This window comes from Lithobates pipiens, unplaced genomic scaffold, assembly GCF_037356315.1.
Source record: "Lithobates pipiens isolate NorthernLeopardFrog02 unplaced genomic scaffold, aLitPip1_a1.2 Scaffold_13, whole genome shotgun sequence".
NCBI classification, from domain to species: domain Eukaryota; kingdom Metazoa; phylum Chordata; class Amphibia; order Anura; family Ranidae; genus Lithobates; species Lithobates pipiens.
In genome coordinates, this window is record NW_027507718.1 from 217,805,534 (window position 1) to 217,822,812 (window position 17,279).

The 17,279-nt window shown below is 38.9% G+C and overlaps 1 protein-coding gene across 8 annotated transcripts in view; it reads right to left on the reverse strand.

Annotated features, from left to right (window-relative positions):
* The window catches only part of NRG1 (neuregulin 1), an 872,712-nt gene that overhangs the window by 105,864 nt on the left and 749,569 nt on the right, over positions 1-17,279 (reverse strand). For all 8 annotated transcript variants that reach the window (XM_077476211.1, XM_077476215.1, XM_077476214.1 and 5 more), the window contains exon 3: positions 16,428-16,543. In XM_077476211.1, the coding sequence (XP_077332337.1) occupies positions 16,428-16,543 (116 nt within the window). The remainder of the gene's footprint in view (positions 1-16,427; positions 16,544-17,279) is intronic.

Here is a 17,279-nt window from a genome sequence, read left to right on the forward strand (position 1 = left end):
TATAATGTTCCAATACACAGCAATACATTTATAGCCAAGGGCCTGCATTGTAATGTAATACACTGATATTGCAGGTTTTTCAGGAAATTGCACAGTAACTGCATACAAGGCCAAACAGTTGCATAATACCCTATCACAGCATATAATACTACAGACAACTATAAATCAGATAACAGGAATGTATTAATATTCCAACTGCAATTATAAAAGGAGCTGATCTCAGCAAAATAAGAACGATAGATTTCATCCAATTTACTAGTCAAGGCAATGAAAGCATAACGTGCATAGATAAAAAAGTGTCTGTAGGAAAAAAATCTATTTAATTTATGAAGAATTAAGTTCTCCTTGGAACTAATAAGTGGCTAGGGCCCAACAAAAACAAACACACTTTTATGAAGGATAAAAATCACTTGCTGAATGCAGATGGTACATTTAACTGTTATGTAGAATCAGGGCTACCCCAATAATAAATCATGGTAACCATGTCTCAGGTGGTGCCCCCCACTACCTTATCATATAAGGCACAGTGCTATCCCTTTCCCATATAAAACTGACCATCAGTGTTACCTTCTCATGTAAAGTTTACCCATGCCACTACCACATAATTTAAACCTGACCTCAGACAGAAAGACAAGTTTCCCCATCTCTTTCTGTACATAGTTTAAAGTAAGGCTATGGCCTTCCATTAAAGAAAATGTACCTCCACACTGAATTATAAACACATCTACACTTGCAGTTTTCTCTTAGCCCCACTCCCCCCTGCAAAAGTCCATAAATATCTGTTGCTCCTGCCAGTGAATGCCACCTAATGCAGGTTCCTTGGTTGGTGTAGCAATGATGCTGCACTGCTCTTGATTTCAGAGCTGCCACTGCCATGTAGACTAAGCTATCAGCATTTTTACAGTTGATTCCCAAGCCTGTAGCTTGTTAATCAGCTCCTGGCCACATACGGTACTGCTCATTGCTTTCTAGATTGACAGAACTGCATCTATTGGTGCAGCCCTCCCATTGTGAGCTGCAGTGTCTGGGAGAGGGAACAGGTGAAATACAAATGAAGAAGGATTTGGCTCAGACAGGAGAAGTAAAGTTTTTTATTTTTTTACTTTATGAGGCTTGTGTATGACATAGTAACTGTATTTGGGACTTAGGAAAATAGTTATACAGATGCCTTTAGATGTACTTCTGTAGTAACTGGAATGCAATGGTGGTTCCGATGCACTGTGTAGAAAGGAGGTGAACTCATATTCCTTGTGGTGGATGAGCGATGGCGGTTCTCATGTACTGTTGGGAGAGGAGTAATGATAGAGTATGGACAAAAAAGACCCTCGGATGGAAAACCTGCCTTGGACACTAAACACTAGTATCTGACAACAGTAAACTATTTTATCTGATTATCCTTATTGGTTGAATGAAAAGTAAAAGGACAAAAATGTATAAACTGAAATGTTCATCAAACTTGTTCTCTGTGTTTGTAATGTTTGTAATGTTAAAACTTTTCAAGGTTTGGCTCATTAGTTACACTGATCCTCAATCTTGCAATTTGTTAGACTGAAATGTTTAGTAATTGAAAACTTGTCACTGACATTCGTGGAACTGACACTTAAAGGGGTTGATTTACTAAAGGCAAAAAGACTGTACACTTTGCAAAGTGCAGTTGCTCCACGGCTTAGTAAATGAGCAGACGCTCTGTTGACTTCCATCCTCCAATCATGTGCAAGCAAAAATGCTGTGTTTTTAATTTTCCTTGCACATGATTGGGTATTTTGTGCAAAGCGAAGCTTTACCTCATTTAATGTATCCTGGAGCAACTGCGCTTGCAGAGTGCAACTGCGCAGTCTATTTGCGTTTTAGTGAATCAACCCCAAAGTGTTCATTCAGCAACTGGAAATAAGTTCTCTCCTTCCTGTACTGTAGTGTTTTTTTTATTTCTGTCTGTGTTTCTTTTGGAGGTGTACCCTCACTTTCTGTATGGAGAAACTGTTTGTTTCTCTAACAAAGCCTTGGATTGCATCAAGGGTTCTAGCCCTTTACCACAAAATGAAAAAAAGCTTTGGATGGACATACATTTTAAATGATGGGAGATTCACAAAGGCGAAGAGGGATAGGGATCTTGACCCACTGCTGTTGACTTTCTGCTCTCTGTCCAGATGAGATCCTGTCCTAGACAACTACGAAATGATATATAATTTGGGGATATTTAGGGGCAGGGTGTACAAACAGATAGATATCTTCTCATTAATGATGGGTAGGGGATATCTGCTTATAAATGAGATGTGTAAGTACAGATGTGCATGTGCAAATGAGCTTAAAATCTTCATGTGTGATAAAAAGCAAGTGCAACAGCCTGAGGCATTTGGTAAGCCCCTCTAGTTCTTTAGAAATGGCCAATTATCACAATCAATGGGATCAGTCTTGAAAGCAAGGTGAAAGGATACAGAAGCTGTCCACTCTTTTGAGGGTCAAATGTCATTCATACAAAAAGATAACACATTTTTTAGGTCTAGATGATATACCAGGAATTTCATTTTTTTGTATCCCTTATTCTAACTTATCTATTGTTTTATATATCAAATGTGACATTACTGAGTATATTTAGTGACATGTACAAAAAAATATATTATTTATCTTTTTGCAAAAAATATATTTTTCTACATGTGACTAAATATACTTTGCAATTTGATAAAAGATACAATAAATAAATCAGAACACATGCAAAAGAAAAGGAATTTGTATTTTTACTCTTTGTTATTACTCTAGATAAACACAGAAGATAAAATAAATACCAGAAATAAAAGTTACTAGATATTTCTTATACCACAGTACTGTACATTCTGATCCTTTCTATAGCCTTCAATAGAAAAATTCTAATCAGCCTGCAAGCTCATGTAGTTACAGGAAGTGGGATGCATAATTTAAATAGCTGCAGAGGCTATCTTACTTACTACTGCAGTGGTGAGATCCAGCTATTGGCAGTAGGAATCTTGCCAGTGCATTAGGAGATGGAATAGCGCAGAATAATGCCAAAAAATAGGACAGTAATAACAGTTATTAGAACAAAAACACCCTCTCACCTGCAGTATATGCCAGCACAATGCAGTTAGCGCAGGAAATGTGCAAGTCATTGTTAAGTATAAATCATTCTAAAAGCTGATAATTGATATGGGCAGTAAAATGTGTCATTTTTATGTGTGGGCAAGGGGCACATGAGAATGCAAAAATATGTATATTATAAAGAAACTGCTACAGTTCCCATGGCTGGTAAGGTGAAGGCTGTCACGCACCCTGCATCTATACTACTGAATCAAAGGCTGATGATCAATTAGCAAGCATGTGTCAGGTCCTTCGATTTAAATGAGAAGCAATGATGCTGTGGGGCATTGCATGACGATGCCATCATCCTTACTCTGGATTACATTCCTAAATGCACAACATATAACTGTATACTAGCATTAATAGGTAATAACATCAGGGGTAGTTAATTCTGGATTTTTTTCCACCCACTAGAGCAAATTGGATAATGTTTTATTAGATTTGTTTTTTGCTTTCCTCTGAATCAGGGGTCTTAAACTGGCGGCCCTCCAGGCATTGTGGAACTACAAGTCTCATCATGCCTCTGCCTGTGAGAGTCATGCTTGTAACTGTCAGCCTTACAATGCCTCGTGGGGCTTGTAGTTCTGTAACAGCGGGAGGACCGCCAGTTTGAGACCCCTGCTCTGAATCAACTGTGGGCAGAGGCCTGTGTATATCAAAGATTTCTTTTTTTTTTCCTACTGGTCTTTTTTTTTTTTTTAACCTGACTAATGTAACTATGTACTCTGGATAACAATATTCTTTACAAAGGTGTCCATAGGACAAAAGGTGTTACTCTGTCAAATCAACTCAACTGCTATATGGCTACTTCCTGGGCAGATGTCACCTATAATAACTGATTTAAAGTGTTACTAAACCCACAACAGTAAAATCAATCTGTATATGCAGTAAAGTATGCTTGTTATACTCACTGTAGAACCTAAGGGGTTAATCCTCTGCATTGTGTAAAAAGGTTGTTTTATCCTGTATGCACGGATCCTCCTTTTCTTGCATTATCCCCAAAATATGTCTGGATAAAAGAGAGTTAGTGGACTCAGTCTGGTGTGTATTTCTAAAGTTTTTTTTTTTTTCCTTGGGAGAGTGCGTGTGATCAGCACAGGGCTAATCAGAAAGAGGGGCAGGGGTCCTGCATCTGGATAGGGCAGCCAGTGTAGTATAATGCCCTGTACACATAGTAGGACATTCCGACGACAAAATCCGTCAGATTTTTTCTGACAGATTTTGGCCCAAACTTGTCTTGCATACACATGGTCGCACAAAGTTGTCAGAAAATCCGATCTTTCAGAATAAGGTGACGTATGACTGGACTATAAAGAGGCCAGTAGGCAATAGCTTTTGTCTCGTAATTTATTCTGAGCATGATCTGAATTTAAACGATCGGATTTTGTTGTCGGAAAATTTTTGATCCAGACCTCAAACTTTGTGTGTCGGAAATTCCGACAGGAAAAGTCAGATGGAGCCCACACACGATTGGAATTTTCGACAACACAGTCCGAACGTGTGTACAGGGCATAAGACTTCCTCCTAAAAGATTTTATACCAGGTACTGATAAAAGTCACAAGACTGCTATATACTGCCGATGAGAAAAGATATTTAGCAGTTTATATTTACTAAAATGATTGCATTTCCATGTTCTGTGTACTGTGGGGGACCAGATATAGTGAATGCAGGGTCCTGGGTTTAGTAACACTTTAAGCTTGAAGTGACTTGATAATGTGCATGTATTCATTGAAGTTGACTGAATATAAAATGCATGTGATATTTTCATGCAAAAAATAAGACAGATCAAACTTGTTTGCTTTTCAACTGTAAGCATAAATGCACAATCTAGGTATTTTTACTTATAATTACCAAAAAAATATAATTTTTTTAAACACCTAATATACAGTATATTATAGTGCACTAAGCTGGCCATAACAATTAAATGCATCCTTTTCTGCATTCGTTCAGGCACATGGGCAGAAATGTGCAGGTTTCAAAATGATTAGTCAAGATACCGTAAGTAAAGCTGCATAATCATTTAACCTGCTGAATGCATGTCTTATAACAAGCCCTGCTTTGCCTCATTCATTTCCACAGCACACAGATTAGAGAGAACAGTGGCAGCAAATAGAGGCAGGGCTGCATACAAACGATAACACAGATGTGCTAATTATACTCCTGCATTAGAAAATTGAACCTGCCAAGTCCATGAAATGAATGAGGAAACATGTTTTACACTGACACTAAGTGGTCACGTTCATCGGCAAGTATCAGCTTGCTCCCCCCCCCCCCCCCCCCCGTTATCTAAGTAAAATGGATATGCCGACAGGAAGAGAAGTAGCCACAAATCTGCAGGTGGCTCCATGTGCCCCAAGTGGCCATCAATAAAAGTCAACGTATTGAGGACTATTGTTCAGCAGCTCCTTTATAGAAATGTTTCAGCACCACTCTGATGAACAGCGCCCTGCTGACCTAGATATCTTGTTACTATTACTTGATAGAACTATTAATTGGGAGGGGATGGATTTTATTCTTCGAACATCAAAGGCTGCACAATTGTGCCTGACCATGTAGGATGAGTCTTCCTTTTATGAAAGCCTGATGAACTACAGCATATAAAGTACACGAAAAACAATAAGGTTGATTTGCTAAAACTGGGGAGTGCAAAATCTGGTGCAGCTGTGCATGGTAACCAATCAGCTTCTAATTTCAGCTTGTTTAATTAAGCTTTGACCAAAAAAAAAAATGGAAGCTGATTAGTTTTTATGCATTAGCATTCTCTGGTTTTAGCAACTCAACCCCAATGTGTCACAATAAGCTATACCAACAGATAGGAGAATACAGTGCCTTGAAAAAGTATTCATACGCCTTGAAAGTTTTCACGTTTGTCATGTTACAACCAAAAATGTAAATGTCTTTTATTGGGATTTTATGTGATAGACCAGCCTTTCTTAAACTTTTCAACACAGAGGAACCCTTGAAATAGTTCTCCAGTCTCGGGGAACCCCTGCTAAAAATTAGAAATGTACAACTCATAATGCATTAGTGTGATGGTCAGTGGAAAGAATGGTCCCTACACTTATGGTCCTTGGGAAGAATTACCTCCTTACAGAAAGCTAAAAAGATCAATGGTGTGAGTGAGAACTTATCCGAGAAGCAGAAATGGCCCAATGCTGAAGGAACCCCTAGCAACCTCTGGAGGAACCCTAAGGTTCCACGGAACCCTGGTTGAGAATCACTGTGATAGACCAACACAACGTGGCACATAATTGTGAAGTGGAAGGAAAATGATAAATGGTTTTCAAACTGTTTTACAAATAAATACGTGAAAAGCGTAGAGTGCATTTGTTTTCAACCTGCAAAAATACTTTGTAGAACCACCTTTCTCTGCAACTAAAGTCTTTTTGGGGATGTCTCTACCAGCTTTACACATCTAGATGGTTACATTTTTGCCCATTCTTCTTGATAAAATAGCTCAAGTTCTGTCAGATTGGATGGAGAGCATCTGTGAACAGAAATTTTCAAGTCTTGACACAGATTCTCAATTGGATTTAGGTCTGGAATTTGACTGGCCCATTCTAACACATGAATATGCTTTGATTTAAACCATTCCACTGTAGCTCTGGTTGTATGTTTAGGGTCATGTATGTTTTGTCCTGCTGGAAGGTGAACCTCCGCTTCAGTCTCAAGTCTTTTGCAGACTCTAACAAGTTTTCTTCTAAGATTGACCTGTATTTGGCTCCCTCCATCTACCCATCAACTCTGACCAGCTTCCCTGTCCCTGCTGAAGAAAAGCATCCCCACAACATAATGCTGCCACCACCATGTTTCACGATGGGGACGGTGTGTTCAGGGTGATGTGCAGTGTTAATTTTCCACCATACATAGAGTTTTGTTTTTAGGCCAAAAAGTTACATTTTGGTGTCATTCGACCAGAGCACCTTCGTCCACATGTTTTCTGTGTCCCCCACATGTTTGCTGTGTGCTGTGGCTTCTCGCAAACTGCAAACCAGACTTCTTATGGCTTTCTTTCAACAATGGCTTTCTTCTTGCCACTCTTTCACAAAGGCCAGATTTCTGGAGTGCATGACTAATGGTTGTCCTGTCTGGTCACTAAGATTTTCAAACAAACGTCTGAGGGCTTCACAGAACAGTTGTATTTATACTGAGATTAAATTACACACAGGTGGACTCTATTTACTAATTAGGTGACTTCTGAAGGCAATTGGTTCCACTAGATTTTAGGTAGGGGCATCAGAGTAAAGAGGGCTGAAAACAAATGCACACCACACTTTTCTGATATTTATTTGTAAAAAAAATTGAAAACCATTTATCATTTTGCCTCCGATTTTATAATTATGTTCCACTTTGTGCTGGTCTATCACATAAAATCCCAATAAACTACATTTACATTTTTGGTTGTAACATGGCAAAATGTGGAAAATTTAAAGGTGTACAAATACTTTTCAGAGCACCGTATATCGTATGGTATGATTGAATCTGGCATATTTCTAAAAATGTGTAACGTGTTCTAAAATGCCTACAGTACATGCTTTAAATGATGAAGCCTACATCAACATACAAAAGTGCTGGACAATAAATAAAGATTAGTGATATCTCTAGCTTTTGGAAGTTTTGGGGCTAAGTTCATATGGGCGTTGAATTTTAAAATAGCCTTTAACATGCATTAAATACTCCTATAGGGTTTATGAGCATTTTAGACAGCCGAGTCGTGTCAAGCTTTGCTCCTTAAATGTCCTATGAGATGTATTTTTTTAATTATTATTTACAGTGGCAATATATCACTTTTGATTCTTTGAAACTATAGGCGTGTTTATGGTGCATTCATGGAAGGCTTGCAACATGTTGTAATAGAAGTAGATGTATGTAGTTGCAAAGTGCCAATGCCTGACAATGTCAGCAGGTAGTGTTATTTTTGCCTGACCACAACCTATGGCAAAGCTAATGCTGCATTTGTATACCTTCATTCACTTCCTATTTTAAAAATTGTGAGTGGCATTGATAGGCAGTTGGGAAGCAAAACATGACTTAAAGTGGTTGTAAACCTCAGACCTGAAATACAAACAAAGCATATCCTTCTATAGTGTGTGCTTTTCACAATTAACAGCACTGAGTGTCATTTCTGTCCGCTGGTTGCTCCTCTGCTATAAGCATGAATCACCTCTGACAAGTGTTCCTGACAGGGGAGGGATCTCCAGCTGATTGACAGTCTCATCACTGTCCATGTGTGCTGCATGAAAGGGGGGGGGGAGGGTGTCTCTTCCCTCCAATCAGCTCTCAGACCTATCCTCACTGAGCTCTACACAGCTTTAGCTCTCTGCCCCCTTTTTTTTTCTCAGACAAGCTTATAAATTCAACACTTTGAATCGATGTAGAGAAGACTGCAGATAGACAGGTAAAACTTATGTAGGAGGATTCATGTAATCTCTGTATATAACCTGAGGATAATTCCTTCACTGGGTATGTAATGGTTTACAGTTACTTTAACTGCCTATTTTCATTGCCTGTGTGAAAAAAGCCTAAAGCCTTGTACACATTACTAGTTTTTTTTTCATACAACTCACTGGGCTCAGGTCAGAGCTGTTGTACTAACAGTCCGATCTTAGTACAGCAATCTCCCCTGCTGAGCTATTGTGTTCTGACAGGGGGACAGCCTCCCCGCCAAAACACTCCAGTCAGCGCTCTCGGCCATTGGCTGAGAACGCTGATCAGGAGCTGGTCGGCAGACCATTTTTGGTCATGAGCCTTTGACAGAAGCTGGCTTCTGTCAGACTGGCTGCCCTACACACAGGCCGAATGTCAGCCGATTTCTATTGCACCAGCTGATGCCACACAAAATTTGGTCTGTCTGTACTAAGCTTCAGAGTTTCTCACTTCCCAGCTGCCCAGCACTAATTTAAGACATTCGCTGTCAAATTCATCCCAACCTTACAAAATGGCAGTTGATATAAAAAATTACTGTTATGCCCTGTACACACGGTCGGAAATTCTGACAGAAAAGGTCCGATCAGATTATATTGTTGGAAAATCCAATCGTGTGTGGGCTCTATCGGACCTTTTCCATCGGAAATTCTGGCGGAAAAAAATTTGAGAGCAGGATCTCAAATGTTCCATCAAAAAAAAAGATCTGACTTTTTCTGATCGTTTGTAGAGAATTCCGATCTGACAAAGTGCCACACATGCTCAGATCAAATTATGAGACCAAAGCGATTGGCTACTAGCCTCAACTTAGTCCCGTCGTAAAGAACGAACGTCATCACGTTCCGAACGATTGGATTTTCCAACAACTTTGTCCGACCGTGTGTATGCAACACCAGTTTAGGACAAAATCCGTCTGAAAAAATCCGACGGATTTTGTTGTCGGAATGTCCAACCGTGTGTACAAGGCATAACACATATCACTTATGGGGACCAAGTATCCAGTATTGTTAAATATGACTAGTTTTACCAGCATCACCAAATTTAGTTATCTTTCCTTGTGCAAATGTTTCAGAAATATATTTAGGTCCTATTAAAAATCTGCTGCATTATCACTGAATCCGTTACTAAAACAGACCTGTGTTTCCATTCACAAGACAATTACTAAAAAGGGAAATGCAAGTTACTACATTGCATTTTTTCAGGCTGTCTATGCTTACTTAGGAGCCTTTACTGTCTGTACTGTGGTGACACTGATTGTAATGCATTAGGAGTCTTATCATCTAATTTTCCTGATTGGTTTCAGAAATGCTTGTGTCTCATCAAGGTCACATTGTAGATGATGCTGCAGTTTGGCAAGTCTCTGGTTACTCAGCATCACCAGGTCCAAGGAGCTTTGTGCATAATAAATTACGTTCTATCTTGAGAGTGAGCCAGATAAAAAAAAAAAAAAAAATTCAGTATACAGTAGCTAAATGTCTAAAATGTAATAAAAACTTTGGTGAGTATAAGAATTCGTGGAGTTTTTAAGCACTGAGATTAAACAAATGTAAAAAAAGCCTGGACAGAGGTTTTAGGCAAAATATAAAACCACCCCAAGCAGATTGTTAGTCCTATTTTATAATGTAATAATAACAGTTTTTACTGCTCCCCACACTCCACCACAGCTGTCCACATCAATGTTAGGGTCTTGCTAATAGTAAAGCTGTCCATAGACAATAGATGAAGTTGAACGTGGAAGCACAAACCGATTGCCCTTAGGCATTTACTGTATGAAAGTTAGCACTTGTCTAAACTTGACCAGCTGTTCAGGTTTATGGAGAAAAGCAGGAAAGCATGCTACAGACATCGTGGCAGTCTTATCTGGAAAATATATGTGTGGTGCTACCCCAGTCTTCCTAGACAGACAAGCAGCTCCTCCCACAGCTCAGTTTTCTGAAATTGGTTAAATATAAAGGGAAGTACTTTCTTAAAGTGGAACTAAAGTTCCCCTGTTGTTTGCTGCATGTCTCTTCTGCAATAAACTATACTTGCCTGTTTGCAGCACCTCCCAGCATGTAAACTGAGCTGCACATGTGCAGCTCAGCTTAGAGAAGTCAATTCACTTTCCATGTCCCAGAATGATTTCCTCCCACACATGCACAGAAGTTAGCCGTGCCGGCCAATGAAGTTGGCCGAAAGCCAGCACACAGAAGGAGACCAGCAAAGAATAGGAATGTTGGAGGAAAGGCAAGTATAAACTGTCTTTAGTTCTGCATTAATTAGATCTATGCTCAAATGTTCACGTAACACTATGGAGCATATTCATGAATATGATATTGCTGCCAGCTTGCAATCTTCTGCAGAATGTAAACTGAGCGGCGCATGTGGATCTCAGCTTACATCTCCAGCACGGTCCCTGTGTGCTGGCATGACTGACTTCTGCACATATACAGGAGTTACGTCATCCTGCATCAATGAATATGCCCAAAGACCAACACCCAGACAGAATATGATGGGGCTAGTGAGGGACCCTTCGAGGAATTCTGATCATTAAAGAGCAGGTAAGTATAGTGCATTTAGATCTGTTCTCTGGCAGACACTGCTCCCCATACTCCTGTTGCTGACTGTCCCTCTATGACAGGCGATGAACCCTGCATTAGTCTTGATAAAGTCAAGACCTTAGACTGTTAGAGCAAGGGGGAGAAGATCTTACGGGGATCGGTCTAGCACCATGGGGGAGCAGAGGTTTGGGTAAGTAAATTATTTTCTGTGCCATCTAGACCTAAACAAGCAGTTAACGATTGCAATGTAAGCTGTGTCCACACTACCAGGGAGAATATTCAGGTTTCCTAGAATTGAATTTGAAGCCTTTAATATCAGTAACAGCCATATGTCAAGCATGCAAAATAATTTTTTAACTTTTAGTAGCTGTTAGAAGCTTGGTATAATATTTGCTGTATACAATCAGGTGTAGTAGAGAGAGTAGTGTTGAAGCATTTGCCTTTTATACCTCATGGTTTCTTCCCATTTACATGCTGTTTACCTCTGTACCTTTGTGAGTATGCATTTTATTGTTTTTCATTAAAACACCTTTGTACTCGGGTAATGCAACAGGTGTTTGCACCTTCCCCTTTTTGTTACTGTAGTTCTACATTGGATACGCCTATTCAAGGAGGGCTGCAGCCACCAAGCATTGGGTCGTGTATGTGAAGTGTCACCTGTTTACCCATCCCTCTGAGGAGGACCACTGAGCGCTGGGAGTGTTTGTTTTTATTTCCAGGTGTAGTAGAGCCTGACTTCCCATGCTAAAGTCTAGCATTGCATAACTAAGTACTCCAGATTTAAACACTGCACATTGAATATTGCAGCAGCTGTGCAATAAATCTCATTGTAAGTTGAAGACCTGGATGTGTGGAAATGAAATATGGGTGGGGCCTAGTCATCCATCTTGATAATATCAAGAAGGAGGGCAGCCTGCCCCTTGGTTCATCACCATATTTTCTTTATTGATGTCTTTAGAAACCAAAAATAAGGAATTAACATGTCATGACACATGTTGATGGTATTTATACATATTTATAACACTAAACATAAAGAGAGCTGTGTGGCCCAAATGGCTTTTGGTTATGAGAGGACAAAATGAAAGTAAGTTGAGGGGTAGATAATTGCCCTATATTATGGTTTGGGGTTTTTTCTGTGCTTTTCTAATTAAATAAGTACAGAAGAGGCCTTGTTTTGTATTGTTCAGTCATTGCCTGTCAGGCAATCTTGTAAGGTCACTTTGGTACTCCAAGCAAAAGAAAAATGACTTCCTCTCCCTATCATCTACTAGGTGCTTAATGTTGACCTCGGCAGCTCTTACTAATGATTGCAGGAAGGGTTTCACTTACTGGAGATTTGTTCTCTCCTTCACTGAATCAGGAAAGGAAATATTTTCTCACAGACATAGAGAGAAGACAAATCAATAATCTTTTTGTTTCTAATAGCCAGTGGAAGCAATGATCTGGCAACCGGTATGCTGATATTAGTGAGGTCTTCATGCATGCAGGTTTAAGCACCATCATTAATTACATACGAGAATGCAAATTCTGTAAATACTGAGCCATGTGGAAAACTCGTATTAATAACGTGGAAGCAAATAAATTAATCTGCCACTAATCTAGAACATAACTGTCAGCTGTATACGTTAAAGCAATGTCTGAACAGCATGTAACCAAATCACGTTGTGTAAGACAGCACTGCAGTGTCTCTTAGAGCCCTATCTTTATACATGTCCAAACAAATCTGCCATCTTCTGGACACATATAAATTTTCTTGAGCATCTCTCTCAGCATTCTGTACAGTCCCATTACTGCCAACTATCCCTAATGTCCAAAAACAGTCCCCTTTTTCAAGGTTTAATACTGGATTTCTTTTTTTTAGGCTAATCTGTTTTTCTAATAAATCTTAATGTTAGAAGTTACTGTTCAACATTATTCCCCAAGACACACTAATTTAATATTAATAAATATTGCTAATGCCTAAAATAATATTTTAAAACAGTTGAAACAGGTTATGCAAGATTTATTAATTTACAGGCAAATATAAAATAAGGTAGAAAGTGCAACTATGCAAAATGCAGTTTTGTTCTGTTGATTTATTTTAGTTTTTTTTACTATCTTTTACAAATAAACAAGCATAACTGCAGGAAACTTTAAAGGTATCCTTTGCAGTGGGGCTTCACCTGCACTGCAAGGGTTAACTGATCAATCGGTCTAGGGAAGAAAAGAAGCTTCCCTGGGCTCCGGTGGTGGCCTGTCCTTCAGCATTCTCATGTCACTAGCCCTGCAGTGGTCTTTATAACGTCAGTCCCCTAGACCGCTGCGGCGTGGGGGGAGAAGATGCTGTGGGTACCGGTCTAGCAGCACGAAAAAGCAGAGGATCGGGTGAATACATTTTTGTTTGTTTCACCTAGGCCTAAATGAGTAATTAACCCTTGCAGTGCAGGGAAATTTGTACTGCGAGGGGTATTTTTTTAATGGTTTTGCCAGAGATGGACTATAATAAATCATTTAATAAATGACAAAGCATTCCTTTGGGAGAGAAAATCTCCTCCAGTCTTTATCCTGTATAATGAGGCTGCTAAGCAGCCACAAAATGATTCTTCACTGAGAATCACTATAGTCTTGCTGGACCGTGCAATGACAGAAGATTCCCACAGTCAAATTTCACTACGCTGATTAGCTAGTTCATGTATTTAGTAGGAGCTGCAGTAGTTCTTACTTTACAAATGAGCTAATTAGCCTTGACAGCATGGAAATAAGAATTACCTATGAATCCAGTTTTGTTCGGCTATATTCAGAATACAGAATCATTCAGTAGCTGCTAACCGGCCATACTGTAAGAATTACCTATAAATCCAGTTTTCTTCAGCTATATTCAGAAAACAGACTCAATCAGTAGCTACTAACCAACCATACTTTAAAGATTAAGACCCCTTTCAAACTGGGGGCACGCGTTAGCAGTAAAGCGCTGGCGGTGCTTTACCGTAGTTTTGGTGGAGCTTTTTGGCCACTAGCAGGGCGTTTTTAACCTCCCACTGCGGCCAAACAAAGGGTTAAAATCGCCCATGTTGCGGCGCTGCCAAAGCGCTTTGCAGGCGCTTTGGCAACACTGCCCATTTATTTCAACAGGCAAGGCATTTTGGAAGAGGTGTGTACAGCGCTCCCAAACTGCCCCAAAGATGCTGCTTGCAGGACTTTTTTTTCTGTCCTACAAGCGCACCACCCCAGAGTGAAAGCAAAGCTGTCTAATACATGTTTGCAGTTTCTGGCCAAGGTGTCCTCCTCGGCCAGCACCTTAATAGAGGTGCAGTGGTGGGACATTGGGAAGTGGACTTACTAAAGTTGTTCAGAATCTTCATTCAATAAAATGAATTCTGCTGTCAGACTTATCCACCTTACAAACTGCTCAGCATCTGCTACCCCTCTCTGACAATCTCTCTATTGGCTGCCACTCACCCAAAGAATTAAATTCAAAATACTAACAATAGCTTACAAAGCCATCCACAACTTGGTCCCCAGCTATATCACCAAACTAGTCTCAAAATACCAACCAAATCATCCTCTTCGTTCCTCCCAAGACCTCCTGGTCTCTAGCTCCCTTGTCATCTCCTCCCATGCTCGCCTCTAGGACTTGTCCAGAGCCTCTCCAATCCTTTGGAATTCCCTACCCCAAACAGTCTGACTATCTCCAACTCTATCCACTTTTAGGCAATGCCTGAATACATTTCTCTTCAGAGAAGCCTATCCTGCTTCCACCTAACAACTGTACTTTTATTTTCTTCATCAGCTCATCCCCCACATTTATTACGTTTTGTATAACTTGACCCTCCCTTCTAGATTGTAAGCTCTAACCAGCAGGGCCCTCTGATTCATCCTATTTTCATTTGTATTGTAACTGTACTGTTTGCCCTAATGTTGTAAAGTGCTACACAAACTGCTGGAGCCAAATAAATCCTGTATAGAATAAAATAATAAAAATACTCATTTTAATTGTTAAACCATGCTTAAATTATTCTTCTACACATGATCCAGTATTTAAAGTGAACAGGTGTTTGCTTTTCATGTGAACGGATAACTGAAATTAATGTTTGCTCATTTTTATTAGTGAGGATTCTCAACTCCTTAAATAAAGCCTTACACTCTCTGTCAAAGACTGATTGTATGGCTCAGCTTTAATGCCACCTTTTGATAGCCAGGGCATGTGTGCCAATATAGTGTTTGGTTACCAGCTTTTCCAGCATTATATTTTATCAGCTAAGGTTAGAAAACAGCAGCTAAATCATCAAACAAGGTAGCTTTGGATCAGTTTATGTGTCCAATTAATGATGAGTGGGACAACAATCCTGTAATTTGTTAGAATACACATGATCCAATATGATTACAAAAATAGAACTGATTAAAGTGCATCTAAATCAACGTTTTTGTATCTTAGATTATAGTGGAGAAGGGTTAGTGACCATGTCAAATTTTTTATTGACATATATGTCCTTTTTTTTAGAGATTTATCCTTGCCATCTGTTTTAGTAACCACTGGCACGTTGATTGAAGTAATATGAAATACAAAAATCTAAAGTTGTCACGGGAGAAGAAGTACAAATGTTACAGTGACAGCTAGAAAAGGTTTTCTCGATTCTTGGTAAGATTTGCTTCCTGTTTTATACACAAGACAGGAAGTGAATGTAAATCTCACTGTGGGACACAGACAATAAAAAGAATCAGACTGCGGCTTTCTACTCAACCTAAAACTACAAAATATTCTGGCTTTAGCTATATAAAACAATTAGAAGTGAAAACAATGACTGAATGTATAGGAAACTATTTGCTTTGTGTGAGTAGACTGCATTTTAAGAAAAATGTAGTGTAGAGGTGTCTTTCAAAATCATTGGATTTTGTACAACCAGAATCTTCATGCGTATAGATCAATCTTACAGTTACTTAGGTAAGGACTTCACTACATACTATGTGTGACACTGCAGGTAACAGCTTATGACCAAAGCACAGGAAATTAGTTCAAAGGTATTTCACTCTATAATCTCCTGCAATTGTACTGTTTCCTGTATTATTCTCCCTGTACAGTGGGTGAACAAAGTGTAGCAACTGAATGCAACCTATAATATTTCAGTTTAATGTAATCAGATCAGCAAAGGAAGAATTGCTATGGGACATTGTGGGCTATTGCACTTTGCTGTTTGCATTACTAAATAAAACTCTATATGTTTCTATGTTTACAAAATCTGAAAAATATGTTTTATTTGATTAGCACCACATAATCTCTAAAACAAGCAACAGCATGTTTTTTTTTCCGAAAATTCATCAAATCAGTGTGTATTATATTATTAGATGCGTAAAGAAGCCTTCATATAAAAAAAATAGCAAACATATTTTCTTACGTATTATGGTGACGTTGACTCTCATGCTGTTGTTTCCCAGCTGGTTTGACACAGTACATTTATATTCTCCACCATCAGTATCTGAAGCTGATGTAATATGGAGCTCTGAGGATTTTCTGTGGAATCAAAAATTTTACATTAATTTGCCATGAAAAAATCTTATAATAATATAGCAGATAATGTAAGGGATCATTTCATACATTTCATATACTATAAATCATTCTTTGTGTATGATTTATTGATAACAGTACCTCCAACCCATATGTGGGTAATGAAGGTTAATAAGATATGAACAGGAACAGATGCTAGACATGGTTGGTAAATTAGTGCATATGCCTGAAAATAATCTTCTAGTTGTGTAAAAAAGGGCCAAGTCTGATCCAGTTATTTGATCAATGTACATTAGTTGACCAGAATGGAAGTATTTAATAATAAATAGACTGTCAAATGTAAAGTGGCCTTGAAGCAGCAAAAGATGTCACTGGACCAAAGATACATTATTAGCAATATGATAAGATGAATATCTCTGTACAGTGAAGCAGTGAAAAGCTAACATTTAAAAAATGGTGGCGGAGATGGTGATAGGTGAGGTAGATAGTGAAGATACACACCATAAGTACTGTTTTGTATGGGAGCATGTTGCATTCATTTTCTGTGGGCCTATTGATTTTACAGGGAAAATAACATTTTTAAATGTGTGAATAAGACAAAGATAACAAAATCTAGCACCAATTTCTGTGTAAAGTTTTGATGAATGCTCCCATACTGTGCCAATTTCATTTCTTTCCACTTCATGTTTAAATGTGGAAAGTAGGCTCTTTTAGATTGAACATATTCTGTAATTAATCCAGC